A 25,290-nucleotide genomic window follows, 5' to 3' on the forward strand; every position below is an offset into this window, starting at 1 on the left:
TTTCTGTATTCTAATCTTAGCGAATATTCTAAAGAATGGGATAACATAGGTTTCCAGAAAAATGAAAGAAGCAAATTGGATCGACTAGTTAATTGCTCAGTGATGACTCTTCTGCAGTGGAACAGAGGGGAAACACAGAGCCTGGAGGTGTAGGTATATCAAACAAGGTACACTAAAAGTCAACTCACTTTATTGGCCTGACATTCCTGCAGACCAGATTACAAGAACTTGGTCATTTAAATATCTGACACAGGTGCATTGCTCCACTATGGCCCAATAAAATTTTTATTGTTAACTCAGGAAGAGCTTTGTTGAATCTCTATCCTGCACAGGCTGCCCCTCAACAATGCTGTTGCTTCCCCTTGGTGCTTTGCTCTGCTTCTTCTGCACCATTATTCTGAGTGGCGACACGGTGGTTAGCGCTACTACCTCACAGCGTCAGGGACATTAGTTTGAATTCCTGACTTGGGTCACTGTCTGTACGGAGTTTGCACCTTCTCCCTGTGTCTGCATGCATTACCTCTGGGTACTCCAGTTTCTTCCCACAGTCCAAAAGACGTGCTGGCTAGGTGCATTGGCCATGTTAAGTTCTTGCCCAGTGTACCTGAAGAGGTGCCGGAGTATGGCAACTAGGGGATTTTTCACAGTCCCTTCATTGCAGTGTTAATGTAAGCCTACTTGTGACTAATAAATAAACTTGCTTGATCTCCTGTAAAATATCTGCTTTTCGTGTGAATATTGCTCTCAATCTAAAGATTATTTCTTTCTGTGAAGAGACCAGTTGGGGCACATGGTGAGGGAGAATGCGTATAGGGTGTCCTCATCTCCTGTAATGTTTGCAGAGGTTTGCTGGATATTTGGAGGAACAATTAAACAACCATTTTACAATTTCTCTGTGATTCCACCAATCCTGTGCCAAATTTGCGGTAGCAAATTGGCAGAACATCTGTGGAAATTCTACAGTGTAAGTACCTATGTATGGCATGTATTGTCATTATATGGGCTTGTGCACAGTGGGTGTGCATGGAAATGTTGTTGCATATTTTTCTCAATGGGCAATGGATGACACACAGACACACATTTTGCAATACCTCCATTTACAAAGCCTTCTGAACCTTACCTTCCTATTCAAAAGTTATTTGTTTCTCTGTCCTCTTTGATCATACTGTTCACAAATATAAATGAGGGGCTTCCTGCAGCACATTTCTTTATCTGTCATGCTATGTATTATATTATTGACACAATCCTATTAGTTTTCCTGCTCATTGACAGTTTTCTTGGCCTCCCTTTCTTGATTTCCTAAAGGAGCGACTATTTTGTTGGGGTATGGGTCTATGCCTCTGGCCGCCGTACACCGCTTTCTAGTGACCTTGGCAGCAAATACTGACAGGGTTTTTAACTGCGAGGGCCATCACAGCAGTCTCCAATTCTGCCTTCACCAGTGTTCAAATCTGTTCTTCCAGTGGAAGTTGTTGCCATCGGGCATGGAAATCTGGCTGATTTCCACCTCTCTGCCTATTGGTGCTGAGGTAACTACACCTGAGCCAGCTGAGACCTATAACCATTTGGTCTGCATGGTTCAGGAACTCACTAGTTGAACTCGCTGAGCACTGGGGATAATAAATTTCCTTCTTACTTTTTACTCTCTGTCATAGAGTCATAGAATCCTGCCGTGCAAAAAAAGGCCATTTGGCACTAACTACAATCTCACCCAAGCACTATCCCCATAACCCAATGCACTTACCCTAGCTAGTATCCCTGACACTAAGGAGCAAGTTAACGTGGCCAATCCACCTAACCTGTATATCTTTGAGCTATGGGAGGAAACCGGAGCACCCGAAGGAAACCCATGCAGACAAGGGGAGAATGCAAACTCCACACATGCAGTGACTCGAGGCCAGAATTGAACCTAGGTCCTTGGTGTTGTAAGGCAGCAGTGCTAACCACTGTGCCACCATGCCACCCGTCAACATGTCTTTGTGTTTGCATAGATCTCTAGTACATGCTATAGGTCCTGCACCCTGTTTTACAGTAATATTCATGCCATACCTTCATTTTTTTTTCAAATTAACTTCTTCCAGATCTCCAATGAAATTTATCTGCCAAAGATGGTAGTTGCAGAATCATGCATTCTTAACAGATGTATTTTACATTGAAAAATAAACTTTTCCATAATTTCATGGTAAAATAGAGAGTTTGGGTCAATGCATACAAGTAGACCTGACATCTCTACACAAAAAGAAAAAAAAAGGTGATTTTGCTACTGGCCTTGGGGCACCCTATTTTGCTGAAGCTAAGCAAACCAGAATCAATCTTTTCTTAATACTTGTTGGCCTGTCAAAAATGTAAGAAGAACACAAAGGTCTATCTAGTCAAATGACATTTGCATTGTGAGAATGAAAGATTGTTTTTACAGCTCTGGGAAAAATTACTTTCTAGTGATCAAACAGAGTTTGACACTGATGATCCATTGAGGCTACTCAAGTAATTAGCATTATGAGTTTGAAAAATTTGAAGCATTCTACAATAGGCCTGTTTGAAAATGTTGTTGATCAAACACTGCCTCAGCACAATTGCTTGTAGTTATGTTTTCCTTCTAGAAACATTTTAAACAGTTGCGCAGACCTTCGGAAGGGTGAGCAGTCAGCAAGCAAATATATGAGCGTTCTGCGCTAACTAGGCACTGCCCCCTTCCCCCATTTTACAGCAAATGCCGTTCTTCACAAATTGGTGGGTGATTTTCAGACGATGGCTCTTGTTAGAATGGTTTATTACTTCCAGTTTAAAAACAGCAATTAGAGTCACCATTGTTCTGTGAAAGCTAACATTTTAGCTGTAGATTTGACTGAAATGTCAGAATTGCTATTTGTTCTTTGTAAAATTGCACTTAGAACCTTTTGGCTACTGATCTACTAGCCGGTGCTTTTACTTGCCAGTGAATGTATTTTTCATTGTCAGCTTTAACCAGACAAATCAAAAAAAATCTTTGCATACAATAGAAAATTAATCTTCTGATTTCAGAGCAGGTCAAGTGTGAGACTTGCTGGTAGGTAGCAGGTGAACAGCTCTTATCCAATGTTCACACAATAAGTCAAAGGCAAGGTGTGCACTAGAGCAGGAAACAATTTCATCATGTTTGATATTTAGCCTCAAGGCATACAACTTGTTTGGAGGTGCCTTGTGGGAAAGAAGGAGTTAATTAAATTACCATATGTTTAGTTTGAATCCTGTTATGGGCCTGTCAGGTAATGGACAACATGCCTGAACTTGAGACAGGAAATCAACTGTGCATTAGCTGCGTTTTGTGAGGAGGCATATTACAATGTGCAATTGAGTTGGCTACTCTTTAGAGAATACAGAGATAGTTCCTGAGCACCATTTGATAGCATGGTGTCTCGATAGGTGCGATATTCTAGTGTTGTGTATTAAGTGAAAAATTATTGTATAAAATTAATATGACAATTGATAGTTTTATTGACATGCAAAACACTAATGGATTTTGATGATGTAATAGCAATCCTGGACATCTGAAAAGACTAATATTGTCAGTTTTTTTTGCTATTAATTGAATTCCCCAAGCTGACTATTATTTGGCTGATTCAAGTTATTTTTCTTTTTCATCTCCTCCTACTCCCACAACTAAAGGCCCAAGGCAAGAGACCATGTTCCTGTCCCTGTCTGTGATACTGTCACATCGCCTGAATCATCTTCCTTCAGTCAAATCTTGGTGGATTCCGCAAGCATAGTCTCTGCAGATCAAGCTAACAAATCAAAAAATGACACCGCACAACTACCAACAGCCCCTGGAGCTTGTAAACTCCAGCCACCACAGGCAGAGAGCAGCTGGCAGAAGGAGGAGAAAAATGCTCTGGTGAGTAAATCATTGTTAAATAGCAACAACGGATGTTTCAGCAATCAAATCTGCCAATAAGTAAATAATTATGGGTGAACACCTGGTTTTTGTACTGAAGGGTTCACCTGCCACAGGCACAGTTGAAGCAAATCAGAAGTTTACACTCTTGTTTAACCAACCTGAGACTCTTTTGTATGGATGAGTTAGGAATTTGTAGTCATAGTGAATGTATTGTCATTCCTTTAATATTTAATCAGATTTACATCTATACAAAACTGTGATTTTATTTGATGAGAAACATTTTGTATCATTGCATCAGTGAGCCTTTCTAGGCAGGTAAAGAAAACAAGCTTATTTTCATGCACTTAATTTTTCAGACATTTTTTGTGTATGAGCCTTGACACTATATATTAGCAGTCTGTTCAGCAACTGAAGGAATCACAGTCAATTCTAATCCTGTTGTATGGCCTACATACACACCAACACAATTCCAGTTACTGGATAACAATCCAAAGCAAAAATTCTCATGTTTTCCCTTTCCTAGCCCAGAAAACTGACTACCCCACTGACGTGGAGATGCCGGCGTTGGACTGGGGTAAACACAGTAAGAAGTCTCACAACACCAGGTTGAAGTCCAACCAGTTTATTTGATAGTAACCCCAGAAGCTTTCGGGGTTTGCCTCTCACCTGACGAGGGTCAAACCCTGAAAGCTTGTGGGTTTACTATCAAATAAACTGGTTGGACTTTAACCTGGTGTTGTGAGACTTCTTACTGTGTTTACCCCACTGACACCCACCTCCCACCCTATCACCCCCATTCCATCCCATCTCCCACCACCCACCCACCTCCCCACTTCCCACCACTCACCCCCCCTCCCCCAACCTCTCACCACTCACTCACCCGTCGTTGTAAAATTCAATCTGCTGCTGTGGCTGGGGTTAGTTAACTCAGCACAGATCCAATATCAAAACTTCTAGCCTTCAGTATGTGGCTTACAAATACTGAACAATTGAGGGTGCTTTGTTGTATTGATTAATAAGTGGGCATTCCTTGAAGATGCTGTACAAATTTAACACCAAAGATAAAAATAATGATCAGGCTTTCCTGACTTACTGAAGATGAATTTGAATCAAAACGCTTGTTACAGTCCTCTACATTTTGACAGTGTGATTTATATTGCAATTGGGTAGATATTTTGGGGGAAAATATTCAACATTTTTGCTTGATAGGGAAGTTGTTTTCTGAATAGTTTTACCGGAGCTCCAGCGAGAAGGTCATTGAGATTTTCCTCTTAATTTTGTACAATAATTATACCACTTTAATATTTTTTTTAAACACAGCTGACTTCATGGGTCAATCATGTGTGTTACTGGAACAGTCACAATCAATCATGTCTGCTTTCTAAGATCCAGTCTCCCACACTGTACTGGATTTTCTATAATGTCTTAAGAGCTGATTACTGTTATTCATAGAATCCTTACAGTGCAGAAGGAGGCCATTTGGCCCATCGGGTCTGCATAGACCACAATCCCACCCAGGCCTTATCCCCGTAACCTCACGTACTGACCCACCTAATCCCCTAATGCTATGGGGCAATTTAGCATGGCCAATCAACCTAATCTGCACATCTTTGGACTGTGGGAGGAAACCGGAACACCCGGAGGAAACCCATGCAGACACAGGAAGAACATGCAAACTCTGCATGGACGGTAACCCAAGGCTGGAATTGAACCCAGGTCTCTGTACTGTGAGGCAGCAGTGCTAACCAGTGTGCCATCATGCCACCCCCCTGTCGTTACGTTTTATTTCTGCTTGCTTGTGGTGTAGCATGTGGAAGCGCAGAGGAACCGAACTCTAGATTTAGAATTGAAATGGTTTTGACAGATCTAGTGTTGTAATATTAATTCAGATGTACAAATAAAATATAAAACTTAACTATGTCATTAATTTGCCTGTTTAAAAATAATGATTGGTGCGCTTTGCAGGGTAGATGATTGATTACTGCCAATTTTATTCTGCCCAGGAGCTGTGGACTGTGGCCAAGACAGATTTTGTTTTCGTTGGAAAGGAAGACTTTGAGATGACTCTGAGATAATTGAAATTTTCTAGTTTCAGACAAAAGTTTAACAGAGCTCATTTCGGAAAGCTGTTCAAGAGGGTTATGAATGCGAGTGCCAGCAACAGAAGTTTAAAATAAGTACATTGGGATTAAGTCAGCCAGAAATGTTTTTATATGCAAGGGGCAATTGACTTGTGGATTAGTTCTGTGGTGCCATTGAACTGGACAATGGAAACAAACTGGATTGAGGGATGTAGTGTGAAGCCAGTTAGGGAAAATTGAGGGCTAAATAGTATGTCACGTTTCAGTGGGTGAGACACGCACCCGTCGTTGCTATATACTGTATAAAATGGCAATTAACCAATTGGTGTTGGAGAATTTTTGTTCAACTGCCCAATACAAGCAAGAGAGAATGATGTCTAGCTGCTGTAATCATTGGCTTTGACCTGGTAGGCGGTCATGGTCACTGAGTTAAAGAGCTACCTGGCAGGGGGCAGTGTTGGGTGACCCTGCAAATGTATAAAGGTAAAAGCCACAAAGAATTTTTTTCCCCTAGAAAGACTATCAGCAATGTTTAACGTGACTGTTATTATTCTACAATGTACATTAAATTCTGCAGAAGCTTTGAGTTCATTGTTACTATCAAACGCAGGTAGTATTAAATCTGATCATGCACATGATGTTAAGATATTAAAATTGAGGAGCTGCTTAGTTCTACTTCGTTTTTTGCCACAGATGGCCGAAAGAAGGGAGTGAGGAGAGAGGCAGGGATGAATGGCCAGAACCCCACTGTGATGTGATAAAGAATCCCTCAGTACCCTCCTGCAGGCTGGATCCTCTGTGTTTGAGGTCCTTATGCCAGCTGGAGGGATGAGTAGATTCCACCCCTACCCCTCAACATTCCAACCAGCCTGGGAGGAGGTGGCTATGGAAGTCTGCAGCATGGTGTTGTGCTTTGAAACTGGGAGCAATGTTGGAAGAGGCTGAATGTCCTGTTGAGATCAGCAAGTCCTCACTCTATTATTGTGCAAGGACGCTACCAAAAAGGCTCAAATGCTGCAGCTTTGTCAGTACCTCTGAAGTCCAAGGCAGCATTGGGCATAATTGTCACTCTTTGTGGTCCAAATGCATTTGTGAAGGTGTTGCTGTTGTTTTGGCCAGAGTGAAGACTTTGACTGGCAGAAGGTACACAATGTCTTAGCTGCCAAACATTGTGCAAGTCATGCATTCATCTTTTACCGTAAGGAGTGATGAAATCAGTTTACCTGGAATCTAATAAAGAACATAAGAACTAGGAGCAGGAGTAGGCCATCTGGCCCCTCGAGCCTACTCTGCCATTCAGTAAGATCATGGCTGATCTTCACATGGACTCAGCTCCACTTAAAAGTACCCAAAGAGTTAACCATCAAGGTATGTTATGGTCAACATCATGGGGATGCTGAGGGTTCTATCTTACTCCATATATTTAACATTAAATTACAGTGTTGTACCTTATTTCAGGAACAGCAGATCCACAATGTTCATGCAACAAACAGGACTGGTGGTGGAGTGCCCTACCTGGCAATCCTCATGCACCAGAAGAGGAAGTTCGGCTGCTGTCATCCATGGACAGGACCTGTTCCATCGACAGATGCAGAGTTGCAGAAAGTTCTGGTGTTGCTGAGATTGCAAGGGGCTGAAACTCAATCAGGAACACAGAGGGAGGCGAGGCTACGATGAGAGGGACAGACGCCTGGTATGTTTACATGAATGCTGCATGTCTGATGATCCAGGTGCCATTTTTAAAGGCTGCCCCAGCATACAGCGAGCATCAGGAAATCACCCTCACCCAGATGCATTCCCTGGCACCAAGCTTGCACTCCCAAAATTAAACTGGCACAACCCTCTCCTTGCTGAGTCCCATACTGACCTTTGAGCTCTCCTGGGAGTACTGCTCGCCAGGTGTACACCTTCAGAAAACAGCTGTGCTTCGTGCTGTTCTGACATCACACTGTCTTGGAAGTATTATTGGATGTGGGAGTCTGATTCCAGCGTTTGGATCAATAATGCCAATGTGTAACAATGAGATTCCTGACATTGAATGGTGGGAAATGCAGCCCACCACTGACAGGGGTGAGGGGAACAATCATTTCCTGCTGTTATATTGACATGAAACGCAACTTTGGCCTTTATGCAATATTTTCCACACTTGTCATCACACCCACTGAACTCAAATGGAAGCAGAAAGTCCTGACCCCAAAGAAGGCTCTGAAATCCCAATTAATGTAATTTTGTTCTGTATGTTCTGTGCAGGTGAACCACCTTTTCGCTTCTTGGCCTTTTGGCTAAGATCAAACGTCAGATCAAACCCAAGATGGGTTGCAGTGCCTTTTCTTGTCAGCTTAGATCTTGCATGTCTCTGTTGTGGGGACCATGAATTGGATTCAATTTGAATTTGTTTTTTGGAGCAAGCAAAGAATGGATTTGGGTTTGCCTGGTCCACTCTGCGCATTGGCTTCATAACTTTAAGAATGCAGTAAAAATTAAATTTTAAAAAAGAGCCACCTTCTGCTGACTCTGCCTCTGCCTCTGACTTTGGGACTGACAGTTGCCTCCAGGGAGGACGAAGAACCCTCGGCGGATGGGTGGGTAGGCAGATGGGATGGGGGGGAGGCGGTGGTGGTGTAATAGCCTCACGCTGCTCCAAGCACCAATGCAGATAGACACCTTGGCAGGGATTAGTGCATCAGAGGTGGATGAGCCATGCTAAATTGCCCCTTAGAGTTCCAAGATGTGTAGGGTGGGCTTGGGTAAGATGCTTTATCGGAGAGTCAGTGCAGACCTGATGGGCTGAATGGCCTCCTTCTACACTATAGGATTTCTGTGACATCCAGCATCTGTTGCCTCAGAGACACTCCTTGAGACTTCACTGGAAGGCAGTGAGGACGAATTGGTCCTCATGGTGGAGGATGAGCAGTTGCTGTCACCATCTGGAATCACCCCTCAAGGCACTGCTGATGGGGCAACCTCTGCTCTGCCCTTCCACCATTGGCACAGTCTTCCATGATCGCTGCAGTGACAGAAGCTAGTCCTGTAACATGAATGTGGCAGAGCCCTCAGGCCTCAGCCACATGGAAGACACCCACCAATGTCTCCCACGGCAAAGGGGAAGCATTCCAGCAGACCTTTCTCCAGCACAGCAGAAAGTGAAGGGGAGCACTGTGCTGGAGCTCAAGAAAGAAATTAAGAAAACTCCACATTCGTCACAAAGCAGGTCACATGGATGAATTTTGTAGGCAACATCATTAGATGTGCCATAGGCAAGATGTTCATAAACCTTCAAATCTCTATCCATTATGCAGAAGCTAATTTTATCTTTCAGCACTCGTGGAATTTTTTTGAGAAAATATGCCTGACCTGATCAGTTGCGAATATTGGTCAAGATAGAACAATGCCAAGTGAATTGAAACGCTGATTGTGCTGACCAGACGTTCTCAGTGAGTTCACACTCAAAACAGAATAATGTTGCAACACTAGCAATACACATGTCTCTGCAGCCAAGAATTCCTGACCAGTTGGAACTTCTGTCTTATCATCCCTAGTGTCAAACCCATCCATGCACTCACTTGGAGGGCCTTACACCTTTTTATCAGGGTATTCCCTCTCCACTTGTTTGCCCTCATCATTAGAGGAATAGCCACTACTTGATGCCTCCTTTCTGAATAGTGAGGTTATGGAGAGCACAGTGAAACTCTAGATGGGGCATACTGTAGCATGCCACCTGACATATCCAGGTATCAGAGCCTCACCTTTAGCAGCCAACTGTCTGCTCAATAGTGGCCCTGCTGTTCTGTGGCTGTCATCACAGCTTCTCTCCATGTCCGTTCCATGGTTCCTCACTGGCATCAGAAACCATCTCTTCAAAGATTAACCTTGTCACCTATCCATTGAACATGTTTGGTACCTGGGAGTCCCAGAAAATGTACTAATCATTGCTACTGTCCAGATATGTTGCACATATCTGTATAAATTTTCGATTGTGATCACAGACAACTGGACATTTAATGAGTGATAGGCCTTCTTGTTCATGAATGTTCAGGGCTGGCCTGCTGGAGTCTTGGTGATGTGAATGCAGTCTTTTGTTCCCTGAATGCTTTGAAAACTAGTGATGACTGCAAAGCCTCTGGCTTTTTCCAGTTGACCGTGGCAGTCCACTGAAAATGCAATGATCTGTTTATTGCATCTGTAAAGAACTTAATACTGTGGTGTGCACCAGGCCGAATTATGCCACTGAGATGTCCACAGGCAGCCTGAAAGGATGCAGTGGCAGATAAATTCAGTGCATTAGTGATTCCTACAGCCAATGGCATTGGGTGACCACCAACACAGTTGGAAGCTATGTCCTCTGCCAGCATCTCAGTGTGTAGCTCTGAAGAGTTTGAGTCCCATCTGGCACTGTGTCTCTGACATCTGAAGGTAGCTCATTCTCTGCCTATATACCTGATTGGCAGCATAAGCCCTTCTGTTGCTGTGACATTATGCCTTCATCAGCTTCTTACTATAGTGTGGGTCTGCCCTCATGCCTACCCATGCATCTGAACCTTGCCTTCTTTCTCAATCTCCTCCTCACTGGGGGATGCATCTTCTACAGAGCTCACTACTCCCATGCTTTCACTACCTGGATGACTGAGGTGCAGTTGAGGGTCTAAATGCACCTTTCTGCAGGAAAGTGATGCCTCAAAATAACAAATGTATCCCCTACAAACACAACCTTTAATTAAAAATGTTGGCAGCATCCACAACACCTCGAACTGCTATGGTAAAAGTAAGGACACATCTGGTGATTTTTAACCTATTTTGTGAAAGGCCGAGATGCCCACCAGAGGTGATTCACACTCTTAAGTATTGTATTGCTCCCAGCATGTATTATCTCTGTCAATTTGGATATTATCAAGTTTAAATAAGCACATTAATTGAATTTGAATAATGTGAGGAGACCTCCCACCTGCCATATTATTGCCATCAGGCATGATGCCGTCAGGAACATGACTCAATGTTATCATGCATGATAATACATCAGTGCAAGAACAGTGCAGGTCTATATTCACCATGTATTATTCTGTTCTAAGGCCAATCAAACAGGGATGGTCTTGTTGGAACAAGTCTTTCTCTGTCCATGAAAATTCTGAATCTATCATGGAGGAAAGGGATCAGTGGTTGGTGTTGCGGCATTAGAGTTCTGATGGATCACGGAAACCTATAAGCAATTTCACATCTGCCAATAGGCATTGGGGAAACCAACACATATTAAAAGATTGATATTTACAATTACTCACATTCATAGAAATAGGTGAATCCATTTATTGTAGAATGATGAACTTAAAAGCAATGTAAAAACCTTCGCCACTAAGAGAGAAAAGATGAAAATAAATGCAAAGGAATCCATATGGTGGTACAGGTATAAGCATTGCTGCCTTGCAGTGTCAGGGACCCAGGTTCAATTCTAGCCTTGGGTCACTGTGTGTGTGGAGTTTGCAGATTCTTCCCATGTCTGCATGGGTTTCTTCTGGGTGCTCCAATTTCCTCCCACAGTCAAAAGATGTGTGAGTTAGGTTGATTGGCCATGCTAAATCGACCCTGGTGTCTGGGGGATTAGCAAAGCAAATATGTGGGGTTACGGGAATAAGGCCTGGGTGGGAGTCTGGTTAGCGCAGATTCGATGGACCAAATGGCCTCCTTCTGCCCTGTAAAGATCCTATGATTCCTTGACAGCGTAAAGATATATTGAAAAAGGGGAAAGCATTAAAGGTACCTGTACTGTTACAATAAAATGTCTGCAAGAGTATTAATTTCTCAGATGACCTTAATTTCAGCAAACAATAATGCACGTGGCCATTTTATCTTGCACCAATCACTTTGAGGCCAGAATGGACCATGTAAATTGGAACATGACTGGATAATAAAGGCTTAGGATAAAAATATTGAAGTTGATTTAGTCAGGATTAGATCTTCTTTAAAGTTTTAGTAAGTCCTTCTTTAAACCTTGTGTCGCATTCATTGACTCTATATACCCAGCAATAAGTCAGGCCCAGGTATGATTCATTTGTAATACAAATCCTAGCTTGCATCAGAGGGTTCTTTTTAATTGAATTATTTTTTCAGTTGGTTTCCTACAGCCTACATATCCTAATGGATACTGTTAAATCTTTATTACTTCTTGGAATTAGAAATGATTATTATGGTAACTGCAGTGACTCACAACATTAAGCTACACTTGAAGGAAGCACAGCCCCATTTTTGATATCCTCCCTTTGAGTGCCATTCAGTGCTGGCAATGGGGATTATTGAATTTACTTGATTAAGTAGAGGAAGTGAATCTAGGTGTACTATTAACATGCTTAAACCAAAGTAGAGTAATTAATTTAGGTGTACTATTAGCATGCCTCCAGTTTGCATGTATACAATGGGGCCCTTCTTCAACTGGAGAAGGTGGCAAGAAATAGTAACTATTTCAACTTTGCACATAATATCTTTAAGACAAAACCCAGATGAAATAAACCTTGAGTCACATGTGATGCAGAGCTCCTCTGCAGCACATCTCACCCTGAGAAAAGCACTTCAAAAGCATAAATGTGATCCTCCCATTCCATCCAAGATGCCGCTTGCCTGTCTCTGAACAAGTTTTTTGCAGTTTGTTCCACATCTCATGAGCCAGTCCCTGATTGAGAAGGCAGGCAGACAACACCCTTCAGTACTTCTGTCAATGCCTCTTTTTAACCCAGCTTTAGGATGTATAGTGGCGCAATCATCACAATGCCCCAATCCTTCATTTTCTCTCCCTGTTTGCATCATACCTAATCAGAATTCCTGCGTTGGGAATCCCACAAAAAAAATTTGCACCCTCACATTTGGGTAGATTTTTAGTGCCATTGCATGGGTAATAATTTAGTGGCGCTGACACCAGAAGAGACCCATAGGTTGACTAGAAAATTCCAGTCGGCCTCTGAAAATTAGACTTAGTTGGCCTGTTGCATACCATAAGTTGCTACCTGCACTTGCAGACGAATAGCCGTTCTGCCCCCAGTCCCACTCCAGAAAAATAAACCAAACTGGGAAGGTGTCAGCAAACAGGCATGCTTGCTAGTGGCATGAAACTATGTACCCATCTACCTGTATACTTGTCCCCATATTGGGGCACAAATTCAGCCTCATGATTTAGCACCAAAGAATTGCAGAGATCTCGGTGCAGACCCCAAGCATTGCCAAAACCTTTTGAGATGCTTACAGTATTATAGGTAGACAACTAATTCTAATTGAAATATAAAAATAATTATACACAATGGTGTAAACAGAATGCCCGATGGAGAAACATGGAATACTGAATTTGTTCCACATGTGGGAAAGGCCTTAATAACTCATCTGTAAATTTTACACTCGGGAATTATCAAATCTAACACACTTGTGGAATAAATTCTGTATTGCACAGTTCCCAATTGAGTAGCCTACATTTATAGTACAGCTGCACAGTTACATCTGTTTTGAATTTGCGGCTATTTTCAGTAAATATTTAAAAAAGTAGGTGGGGTGGGTAATAGTTTTAGTGTAAACTGTTACATCAGGCTTGATTTTTAAAATGATTGCGTGTATCGTACTTGCTCCCAAAGGGCTGCCATCCAGGATATGAAAGAATTTATTTGAGACAGAGCCATCGTAATCCTCATTGACAGGATCTGTATATAGCATTAGTTGGGCAGCTGCCTAGAGAATTTTAGGGAACTGGGTCTTAATCTAAGAAAATTATGTTAAATTGTAAATATCTCGTGTCAGGTAGGAAACATTTTTTTAACATAGCTAGATGATGTATCAATTTACAATTTATGTAAATGACTTGGACGAAGGAACCAAATAGCTAGATTTGCTGATGGCCCCGAGATAGGTTGGAAAGTCATTTGTCAAGTTGAGGTAAAGAGTCTACAAAGGGATATGGATAGGTTAAGTCAGTGGGCGAAAAAATTGGCAGCTGCCTTGTATTGTGGGAAAATATGAACAGGCCACTTTGGCAGGAAGAATGGAAAAGCAGTAGATGATTTAAATGGCGAGAGATCACAGAACTCAGTGGTACTAGGGGATCTAGGTTTCCCAATACATGAATCACAAAAGGTTAATTTGCAGGTGCAGCAGGCGATTAGGAAGGCAAATTTACTTAGGTGTTTATTGGAAAGGAAATGGAATGTAAAAATAGGGAAGTTTTCCTGCAGCTATACCAGGCCTTGGCGAGACCACATCTGGAATACTGTGCAATTTTGGTTTCCTTATTTGAAAAAGGATACAATTGCATTATAAGCAATTCAGAGAAGTTTCACTAAACTTATTTCTGGGATGAAGGAGGTATAAGAACATAAGAACATAAGAAATAGGAGCAGGAGTAGGCCATCTAGCCCTTTGAGCCTGCCCCACTATTCAATAAGATCATGGCTGATCTGAAAGTGGTTTAGTCCCACTTACCCGCCTGCTCCCCATAACCCTTAATTCCCTTATCAATCAGAAATCTATCTATCCATGACTTAAACATATTCAATGAGGTAGCTTCCAGCACTTCAATGGGCAGAGAATTGCAGAGCTTCACTACCCTCTGAGAGAAGAAGTTCCTCCTCAACTCTTTTCTAAACTGACCCCCCCCCCCCCCCTTATTTTGAGGCTGTGTCCTCTAGTTCTTGTTTCCTTTCTAAGTGGAAAGAATTTCTCTGCCTCTACCTTATCTAGCCCCTTCATTATCTTATATGTCTCTATAAGATCACCCGTCAGCCTTCTAAACGCCAACAAGTACTGGCCCAGTCTACTCAATCTCTCCTCATCATCTAACCCCTCCTCTGCACTCCCTCCAAGGCCAATATATCCTTTCACAAATAAGGGGACCAAAATTGCACACAGTTGCGGCCTCATCAGTGCCTTGTACAGTTGCAGCAAGACCTCCCTGTTTTTATATTCCATCCCCTTCGCGATGGCACTGGAGTGTCAGCTTAGAGTTTGGTGCCCAAATTGTATGGGATTAAACCCACAACGTTTTGACTGAGAGTCAAGAGTGTTACCAACATTCCATTTGCCTTCTTGGTCACCTGCTGCACCTGCAGACTGAGTTTTTGTGATTCATGCACAAGGACCCCCAGGTCTCTCTGCACAGTAGCATGTTGTAATTTTTCACTATTTAAATAATAGTCCATTTTACTATTATTCTTTCCAAAGTGGATAATATTTTATAAGGAAAGGTTGAACAGGTTGGATCATTACCCATTGGCATTCAGAAAAATGAGAGGTAATCTTAGTGCAATCCATAAGATGCTGAGGGTAGGATAGATGTCGGGGGGGGAATGTTTCCTCTTGCGGAGGAGAACAGAACTATGGGAAAAAGTTTAGAAATTAGAGGTCTCTCTTTTAAGATGAGGATGAGAAATCTTTTCCCTCAGAGAGCTGTTAGTCTATGGAATTCTCTTGACCAAAAAAACAGTGAGTTTGATTCATTACATTTATTCAAGGCTGAGTTAGATAGATTTTTTGTTAGACAGGGTTATAGGCAGCAGACACGAAAGTGAAGTTGAGAGAACAATCAGTTCAGCTATGGTCATATTGAATGACAGAACAGGCTTGAAGGGCTGGATGGCTTCCTTCTCCCAGGTTCCTGTTCCTATGATGAGTAAGTAACTGCATGAAAAGTACTCTCCTGTACTTGAAGTTTCAATGGTATGCTTGCTATGATCCCAGTTTAGAACTGAGATAAAAACCTCTTTGGCTATTGAAATTCATCTTCCCTATAATACAGAGGATATAAATACCAAATACAAACCTCCTGCCATGTTCCATGATAAATACCATGGTTAACGTATCTTTACCATGAACAGATTTCCCAATAAATGATGCATTTACCCTTTCTCCTCTTTGTATTCAATCTGCTATAGTCTTATACATCTACAGTCTTGATTAGAAGCTGTGTCACATGGAGCCACATCAGCCCCAAATGCAACTGTAAAAAACAATGTATATTTTGGTTATTTTGCTGTAAAGGACACATTCAAATGTTTTCAACTTCAGAAATACAGCTTTGCATTTATTCAGCAGTTTTCACTACCCCAGGGTGCCCCAAATTTTTTTATAGCCAATGAAGTACTTTTGAAGTATAGTAATTGTTGCAACATAGGAAATGTGGCAGCCAATTAGTGCACAGCAAGCTCCCACAAACAGCATGTATAATAATTACCAAATAATCTGTTTTTGAAGGAGGAACATTGGCCAGTGTACCAGGTATAACGTACCTCCTTTTTTTCAAAATGGTGCCATGGGCTGTTTTATGTCCATCCAAGAGAGTAGATATGGCCTCAGTTTCACATTTTATTCAAAAAGCTGGGATTTCCAACAATGTAGCACGCTTGCAGTACTGCACGGGAGTGTCAGTTTAGAGTTTGGTGCCCAAATCGTATGGGATTAAACCCACAACGTTTTGACTGAGAGTCAAGAGTGTTACCAACAAAGCCATGATTGACAGGACATAACAAGGAAACTCATATTCTGTGCAATTAAAAATAACTTTAAGACTGATTTCCACACAAAGGAAATGAAATTTGTCCATGCCATTACTGCAAAACAGGCTCATGATGAATCAGCAGTTCATTTTACACTGAATAGAAGGAACAAAATGGGCCAAGAGACCAATTTCATCAGTATTTGCTTTGTTATCTTGCAAGATAAATACAGAATTTTAAAAAAACACTACATCAAATTTGCCCACTTTAGGGAAAGAAAACCCTAACTTTAACTTCTGTTTTGCTGCTCTAGGCTACAACTGTCCAGCTTATAAAATATATGTTTTAAACTTACATAGTGAATACTAGTGCTTTGGAACAGAATCATTAACTTACTATTTTGAAGTGGTCAATGCTGTTGTTTTTTTTCATATGAATAGCAATGTTTGTGTGTTGATATTCACATCATGTAATTTCAAGACCTGGGAACTTTATTTTATATATATACATGTTGAATTTACAGCTAAGACAATGACATGATTCACTGGTGAGAGATTTTTGTTCTCGTTAAGGCTGCAAGTCAGGCAGCTCACATAACATAATCCAAGAACAGAAGTGTATTTTGTTGTCTACATTAAAGCTTATCAGATTGTGTCAGTTATTAAGATCTCTCCACAGATGTTTCTTGTAGTTACTGAACAAATTGTTATTGGAAGACAAACAATGGGCCCGATTTTACCATTTTGATTCTAAGTGCTGAATCTGGGAGTGTTTCAGATCCAACTCGTAAACCAGTTCTCTGGCACCCTATATGTTATCTGCCTGAAAAAAAAGCAGTGAATCTAAATCATGCTGCAGAAGCCTATGGGTAGGGCTTATTGCGCCTGAAACACTGCATAAAGCAGCCCAGGAGTGATGGCCCCATAAACACTGCCCCAACCCCACAACATAACTGTCCCCCTTATCCACCCACCCTTCCCCAGTACCCAGACTGATTGCAATCCCTTGCCCCACTTCCTCCCCACCGGTTGCATGCAGAGTGGCAGCGGACCCCTCTCCCCCAAAACCAGAGAATATCTAGTCCGCCTCTCCCCCCCACCCCCGCCCCCACCCCCTCACCAGAGATCCATCTGGCCCCCTTCCTCAGAGATCCATGTAGCCCTCTTCCCTTTTCACCCCACAACCAGAGAACTATGTGTTCTCCTCCTCCTCCCCTCCACCAGTAGAATCATCTGGCTCTCCTCCTCCTCTGTACCAGAGAGCCATGTGGCCATCCTCCTCCCCCTCCCGACTACTAGAACAACCTGGCCCTCCTCCTCCTCCTTCCTGCCTCCCCTTCTGCCCCAACCACCAGAGATCTATGTGGCCCTCCCCCCACCAGAGAACGATCTGCTCCCCCCCTCCCTGCCCCCAGAGATACATCTGGCTCTCCTCCTCCCCTACCCACCCACCAGAGAACAATCTGACCCGCCTCCCTCCTCCTCCCCCCCACTCCCACCCCCACCCTTCCTATCAGAGAATCGTCTGGCCCGTTTCCCCCTATCACCTACCAATCTGAGTTGGAGAGTTGCTAGAAGGTCTGAACTTACCTCCTCAGAAGCTGGAGCCAAGAAACAGACTTTTGCAGATCAGGTCTGTTTCGCACCGAATCTGGATGAGCGAACACGATGATAAAAACGGAAATGCAGGTAAGTTTGGGCATCCAGCCCACTAAGTTAATTTAAATGCATACAAATGCATTTAAATTAACGTTGTGCCCGTTTTGGGCATGGTGTCGATTGCGGCCATTTTGGGCATTTTGGTAAAGGGGGGAACAGGCGCGATGGTGGTTGCAGATCGTGCTACTCGCCTCACGCCCAACTCTACCAAGTCTGCACACCCAAAATGGCGCAACTTGTTGGTAAAATCGGGCCAGTGGAACTAGCTTAACACAAATTTTTACAGCATGACATTTTTCTAATGCGAAATTAGGAAAATATGCAATGTTAATAGGTGAATTTTCTCATTAATCATCAATCTTATCAATGAAAATACATTATCTCCCTCCATTCGGCACACATACATTCTTGCATTCCATTACTATTTGATTCTTTGTTCAAGTTAGTAATATACTAGCTGAGGGCTTCATGACTGCAATTGAAGAAATGACAAGTTGCATCAGCAAAGTTGAACAATATGGAAACAATTTGATCATAGCAATCAAATTACAGGGAAAAGAGTTTTTCAGCCAAGAGAAGCACAGCAACATTATTTGACATTTGAAGCATACAACCTCAGTTCTCTTCGAGTGAACAGCTTACCTTTGGCAGGGGAGAAGGAAGGTTCTTTATTTTTGTCAAATTTCTCCCCTTTTCATGCAATGCATTTGATCAGGGTTTTGAACTGGTAACGTTGGTGATGCCCAATTCTTACAAACAAAAGTGATCAGAAAATTGTGTGGAGACCTGTAATACCGTATCTGTGCTGTACATGCCACTGGGAAGTCTGGGATCTCCATTCTAATATATGCAGAGTCACATACAAGTTCTGCTATAGGTGAATCAGGTGAGGACTTCAATATGGAGTCTACAGGCAAGTTCCGATGAACACGGACACCAAGATAAGTCTGACAGGTCTGCCAGGAGATCCTGACTGCAATGACAAGTGGAGTATAACATAGGAAAATTTGAGGTAATTCTCCTTGGCAGGAAAGGTAGAAAAGCAGAGCACGATTTAAATAGAGAGAGACTACAGAATGTTGAGGGATCTTCGACAGAGAGGGGTTCTTGTACATGAATCACAAATTGTTATTATGTAGGTACAGCAAGTAATTAAGAGAACAAATCGAACGTTGGCCAATATTGCAAGGGGATTGGAGTATAAAAGCAAAGAAGTCATGCTGCAACTTTACAGGTCATTGGTGAGACCGCACCCAGAATACTATGTGCAGTTTTGGCCTCATTCAAGCAGGGATATACCTGATTTGGAAGCAGTTCAGAGAAGCTGAACGAGGCTCATTCCTGAGATGAATGTGTTGCCTTATTAGGAAAGTTTGAGCAGGTTTGGCCTATATTCATTGGAGTTTAAAAGAGTGAGAGGTGATCTTACTGAAACATAAGGTTCTGAGGGGACTTGACAGGGTAGATACTGAGGATATTTCCCCAAGTGGTGAAATCTAGAACGAGCGAGAACAATTTCAGAATAGAGAGTCTCCCATTTAAGACGGAGAGGAGGAGGAATACCTTCTCTCACTTGTTGTTGATGTCTGTAATTTTATACCCAGAGAGCAGTGGAGGCTGAGTTATTGAATTTATTCAAAGCTGTTTGATTTTTGATCACAAAGGGGTAAAAGATCGTGGAGAACAGACAGGAAAGTGGAGTTGGGTAGCACAGTGGTTAGCACTGCTGCCTCACAGCATCAGGGACCCAGGTTCAATTCCTGGCTTGGGTCACTGTATGGAGTCTGCACATTCTTCCCATGTCTGTGTGGGTTTCCCCCGAGTTCTTCACTTTCCTCCCACAGTCTGAAAGACATGCTGTTTACGTGCATTGGCTATGCTAAATTCTCCCTCAGTGTATCCAAACAGGCGCCAGAGTGTGGCCATTAGGAGATTTTCACAGTAACTTCATTGAAGTGTTAATGTAAGCCTAATTGTGACACTAATAAATAAACTTAAACAGTTGGAACAACAATGATTTTATTGAATGACAAAGCAAGCCCGAGGGGCAATATGGCCAACTCATGCTTTCATCTCTTATGTTCCTGCGTTTTAAATGACAGAGGGTATCATTCAGAGCTTGGAGCACATTCTTTATTCTGTAGAATTTCTGGCCAACTCATGACTGCACGTGCTGGCCCAGCTGTAATGCCCTGGCGAGTGACTGCTAAGATGTGGCGATGCAGGTGTTGGACTGGGGTAAACACAGTAAGAAGTCTCAGAACACCAGATTAAAGTCCAACAGCTTTATTTGATAGCACATTGTTTGTGTCTTTATATGTCCTGTTTGTGAACAGAACTCCCACTTACCTGATGAAGGAGCAGCGCTCTGAAAGCTAGTGGCTTCTGGTACCAAATAAAGCTGTTGGACTTTAATCTGGTGTTGTGAGACTTCTTATTGAGTGACTGCTAAATCAGATTGCATTGCAGCACAGGCAGAAGTCACTCAATGGGCAAGGTTTCAACTCATCCAAAACCCATCCACTTAGAGCTAAAATTGGACCCAGCACCTCTGTTACACACTGGTACAGAGATGATGAAAGCCCATGCTTGCAGTCATACAGGCTGAGATTGCCGCTATCAAAACTGTGGATCTCTGTGCTCAAAGGAGCACTTCGATTATTGTGGCAGTCCAGCAGTCTGTCCTCTATCAGATTACGAGGATTGTTGATCTATCATCCCATTGATTAACAGTGGAGCATGCACTCTCTGGGTGACAACATCTGTGACTCCACAACTGTCATTGGACAGTTCCCTTTCAGTCAGTTATGAATGCTGGTGCCCAAGAATAGGTGATACAGTCCAAACTGGGCATTCAAGGCTCAAAGCTGCTGAGAGTGTCCTGCCAGGCCAAGTTTACCCGTTAAAGTCAATAGCCTATTATCACTGTAGCTGCAGCCACTGGGATAGCACGGTTTAAGAACACTAGACCAGGCAGAAGTAACCATGAGGCAGGCAGTAAAGAATGCACGAAGATGAACAGTTAATTTATTTTTTTTTACTGAGATTTTTAGAATCCCCACAGTATAGAAGAAGCCAACCGCGATCCTACCCAGGCCCCATTCCTGTAACTCTGATTTACCTAAATTGACAGGGTCAATTTAGCATGGCCAATCCACCTAACCTGCACATCTTTGGACTGCATGAGGAAACTGGAGCATCCGGAGGAAACACATGCAGACACAGGGAGAAAGTGCAAATGCCACACAGACAGTAGCCCAAGGCTGGAATTGAACCCACATCCCTGGTGCTGTGAGGCAGCAGTTCTAACCGCTGTGCCACCGTGTTGCCCATTGGATGTAATTGGATGTATTGTTTGACAAAGATGTTCTTGAAAGGTTATTATCAGTCTCTTCTATTGCAAGATATAGTGCCAAGAGGCAGTAGAATGAAATGTCCCGGATGGATGGGGAATTGTAGAGGCATGGAGCTGGACTTTACGGTTTCCAGCAGAGTAAGTAAGGGAGACAGAATAGGAAGTGTACAGTCCACTCACTCCCGCCTCCGCTGTTTCAGCATGTTGAATCAAGTGACGTCTTAGCAGCTTTCTGCCAATTAGCATTATGAAGGGAGGCTTTGTGCCAGATCTGGACACCTGGCAAGAGAATGGTTCAGCCATGAAGTGAAAGTCAGTTCTAGCCACTAATTTAAGGTTCCATTTCCCCCTCACTGTCTCCTTAATTGTTAGACCAACCTATACAAACTGAAGAAATAGAGCCAGATGCTATCACCTTTACCACCAGACTCTGCTGCTACATGCAGCCATAGGCCCATTTGCACATCTTTTCATCATCCTTGTGCCACCTTCTTATATCTGGTGTAATTCACTCAACTTATTTCCTGTGTGACTAGTGAAAAATGATCTGGTCAACAGAAAATTGCGGTCAATAAGCTTTTTAACAAGTTCAATAGTTTGCTAATTGTTTTTTCAAAAGGACGGACGCACTATTTCGGCATCCACCTGCCTTCTGTATTATTGGAGATTGGCAGATGATATCGGATTGTTGACCCAATGTTATGCCATCATATTTTACATAAGAGCAGGAGGATAGCCCTACTGATTTGCAGCCTTTAAAGCCTGGTATTGATGGGAGATTTCGTAATGGAAATAGAGTAGCCAGTGTGGCAGCAAGCCTTATTTTACACCTGTTGTATTTGTGTGATTGGGCTTGTGAGAGGGATTATTAACCATGCACTGATGGGGTGTCCTTATCTTTGAGAAGCCAGCATCTGCTTTTTCTTGAATGGCTTGTGGATAATGAAACAGCAGGTTACTTCAGCATGACGTTATTGTGATTTATGCCAAGATAGCGGGCATTCAATTACATTATGATTTGTGCATGGTCACATACAACTGCATATTAATGGACTGGTAGCCCTTGTGGTTCCTATATCTCACCTCGTGTGGCCCACAGAACTTATGTGAGCAGTTGATGGCTCCCTGCAGCATTGGGAGTTCCACTACCCTAGTAAAGCCACCCGTCTGCTCATCCCGCTCTCTCTGTATCAAGAGACGATGATGAAATCGATTTGTATTACATACAAAGCATCCATCAGCTCCCAAATGCAGGAATACTAGGAGATGTTAACTATGTCACCCACTCCTGCCTGGAATGATCCAGCCACATGAAAGTTTAAAGTGACAATGACCTTGTCCAACACAATCTCCACACTGATTTGAAGCTGGAGATCGTGTTAAAGAAAACGATGTAGTTTTGTTCAATTTAAGGCATTTTGGACATTGCTTCTAACATAAGGACTAGGAGCAGGAGTAGGCCGTTCAGTCCCTCAAGCCTGCTCCACCATTTGGTACGATCATGGCTGATCTCATATCGACTTCACCTCCACTTTCCTGCCTGTTCACCAAAGCTCTTCAAACCCATTAATTAAAAATCTGTCTTTTTTTCCTTATCTTTACTCAATGTCCCGGCATCCACCACACTCTGGGGTACTGAATTCCACAGATTCATGACTCTTTGAGAGAAGTAATTTCTCCTCGCCTCTGTTTTAAATCTGCTCCTCTTAACCTATAACTATGACCTCTCATTCTAGAATGTTGAACAAGAGGAAACCTACTTTCTACATCTAGCCTGTCAAATCCCCTGTATCATTTTATATATCTCAATTAGATCTCCTCTCATTCCTCTAAACTCTGGAAAGCGTAGGTCTAAACTGCTCAGTCTCTCTCCATAAGACAAACCCCGTCACCTCTTGAATCAATCTAGTGAACCTCCTGTGAACCACCTCCAGTGCAACTACATCCCTCCTTAAGTAAGTTGACCAAAACTGTACACAATAAAACTGTACACACTCATGCCTTATATAATCACAGCAACACATCCCTACTTTTGAATTCTAATCTTTCAGCAACAAATGTCAAATTCCATTTGCCTTCCTTATTATCTGCTGTACCTGCATACTAGTTTTCTGTAATTAATGCAGGAAGACACCCAGATCCCTGCTTTTGGCTGCAATGAAATAGAGAAAGCCCTGAAATCCCTCCACTTCCCTCTGTGCTTCCCCTCCCTGCAGCCCTGTGATTCTGCAGCTGGAGAGGTCCTGCAGCTACAGCCCCCACACTTACAACCTCAGTGTGGACAGGTGCTCTAACTCTCTGCCCTCAATTCATTCCAACGACTCCAAAAAACACTCCATAGCATTGAGTGCCTGACAATGAGGGAACCTTGCCCCGGAGTCCATAACGGCTCTTCCTTTTTGGGCTCTCTATATGGTGACTGCCCCACCCTTGGCTAATCAAACTGAATACTCATGGAGGCAGAATGAGGCAAGTGAGCAGTATTTAGCCACTTTTTTTGTTTTTGTTTATTTATTAGTCACAAGTAAACTTACATTAACACTGTGAAGATCCCCTAGTTGCCACACTCTGGCACCTGTTCGGGTACACTGAGGGAGAACTTAGCATGGCCAATGCACCTAACCAGCACATCTTTCCAACAGTGGGAGGAAACCAAAGCACCAGGAGGAAACCCACGGAGACATGGGTAGAACATGCAGACTCCGCACAGACAATGACCGAAGCTGGGAATCAAACCCAGGTTCCTGGCACTGTGAAACAGCAATGCTAACCACTGTGCCGTGTGCCATCCCTTTGGTGCTGGAGTGAAGGGTGGGCATTTATCCACTCCCCCTCTCCACCCCACTCACTGGACTCAATCAATGCAGAGATGGGAGGACAATGAGCTCCCAATCACAAATCCTCTAGCAAGATTAAGTGAATCCACCTCCCGCCTCCAAACTCATCTAGAGGGTAGGCATTAAATTCTGCCTGAAGTGTATGACTATAATTAACCTCAATACAACAGACCTGACATTAAACGTAACTTTCTTTTATTATATAGAATATAATTGACAGCAGCACTGATATTGTGAATGTTTTTACTGCCTAATGTTTTGAATTTTTAGGTCAGATATATTGTGGTTCCTACGATTGAATTATCAGATTGCATTTTCTGCTCTTATGCAGCTGCAATAACTTTTCTTTTAGCTCAATCAAACAATTTCAGAAGGATTTGAAATCTCTTGGTAAAATCTAATGGATTATGAATGAGATATGTTACACAGGGGACTACTTTATAAGTGGAAAATTCTTGAAAATGAAAACAAATTCTTTATTGCATCGACTAACAATGCATTGGCAAGGAGACTATGTCAGCAGAATTTTGCCTGTAACAATTTAGGCATAAATAATATATTGAATACACCATATGTAGTGACCCAAACATTTCTCTAAGTCTGTAGAAAGCTTCCTTCCAATAATCTTCATTAAGTGTAAGCAGGACTTATATGGCAATGCAACACATTGGTTTACTTGCACCAAGCTGCTATGTCGGAACACAAGTTTATATGTTAACCTCACTGTTATAGAAGGATAATGATGCCATTTTATATTGCAGAATGACTTGTTCTTTAAGTGGACTCGTAATATGTCAGAGAATGCACAGTTACTTAAAAGTTATGTTCCTAATGGAACCTCCACACTATTGCATAAAGTGGAAAACTGTACTGCAAGCCTTTACTGTCAGGCTGATTCATCAGTTACCCGTTTTTAGGTTGGTTCAATCCCAAGAAATCACTCACAAGGGTGGTCTGTGGCTTCTCTGATTCACACCAAATGTGACACCACTATTTAACAAAAGGTGGGTAACTATAAGTCAGTTAGCTTAACT

At 42.5% G+C, this 25,290-nt stretch overlaps 1 protein-coding gene across 2 annotated transcripts in view; it reads left to right on the forward strand.

The window, feature by feature from the left end:
- LOC145354463 (uncharacterized) overlaps nucleotides 1–25,290 on the forward strand; it is a 114,651-nt gene that overhangs the window by 5,062 nt on the left and 84,299 nt on the right. Inside the window, exons 1-2 of one of the 2 annotated variants that reach the window (XM_080205847.1) lie at nucleotides 2,638–2,730; nucleotides 3,646–3,871. In XM_080205847.1, the coding sequence (XP_080061973.1) occupies nucleotides 2,711–2,730; nucleotides 3,646–3,871 (246 nt within the window). In that variant the 5' untranslated portion in view covers nucleotides 2,638–2,710. Of the gene's footprint in view, nucleotides 1–2,637; nucleotides 2,731–3,645; nucleotides 3,872–25,290 lie in introns of those variants that run through there. The other variant, XM_080205848.1, reaches the window with a different exon arrangement.

The sequence above is a fragment of the Carcharhinus amblyrhynchos genome, chromosome 17 (genome assembly GCF_965287045.1).
Source record: "Carcharhinus amblyrhynchos chromosome 17, sCarAmb.v2.hapA, whole genome shotgun sequence".
In the NCBI taxonomy this organism is placed as follows: Eukaryota; Metazoa; Chordata; class Chondrichthyes; order Carcharhiniformes; family Carcharhinidae; genus Carcharhinus; species Carcharhinus amblyrhynchos.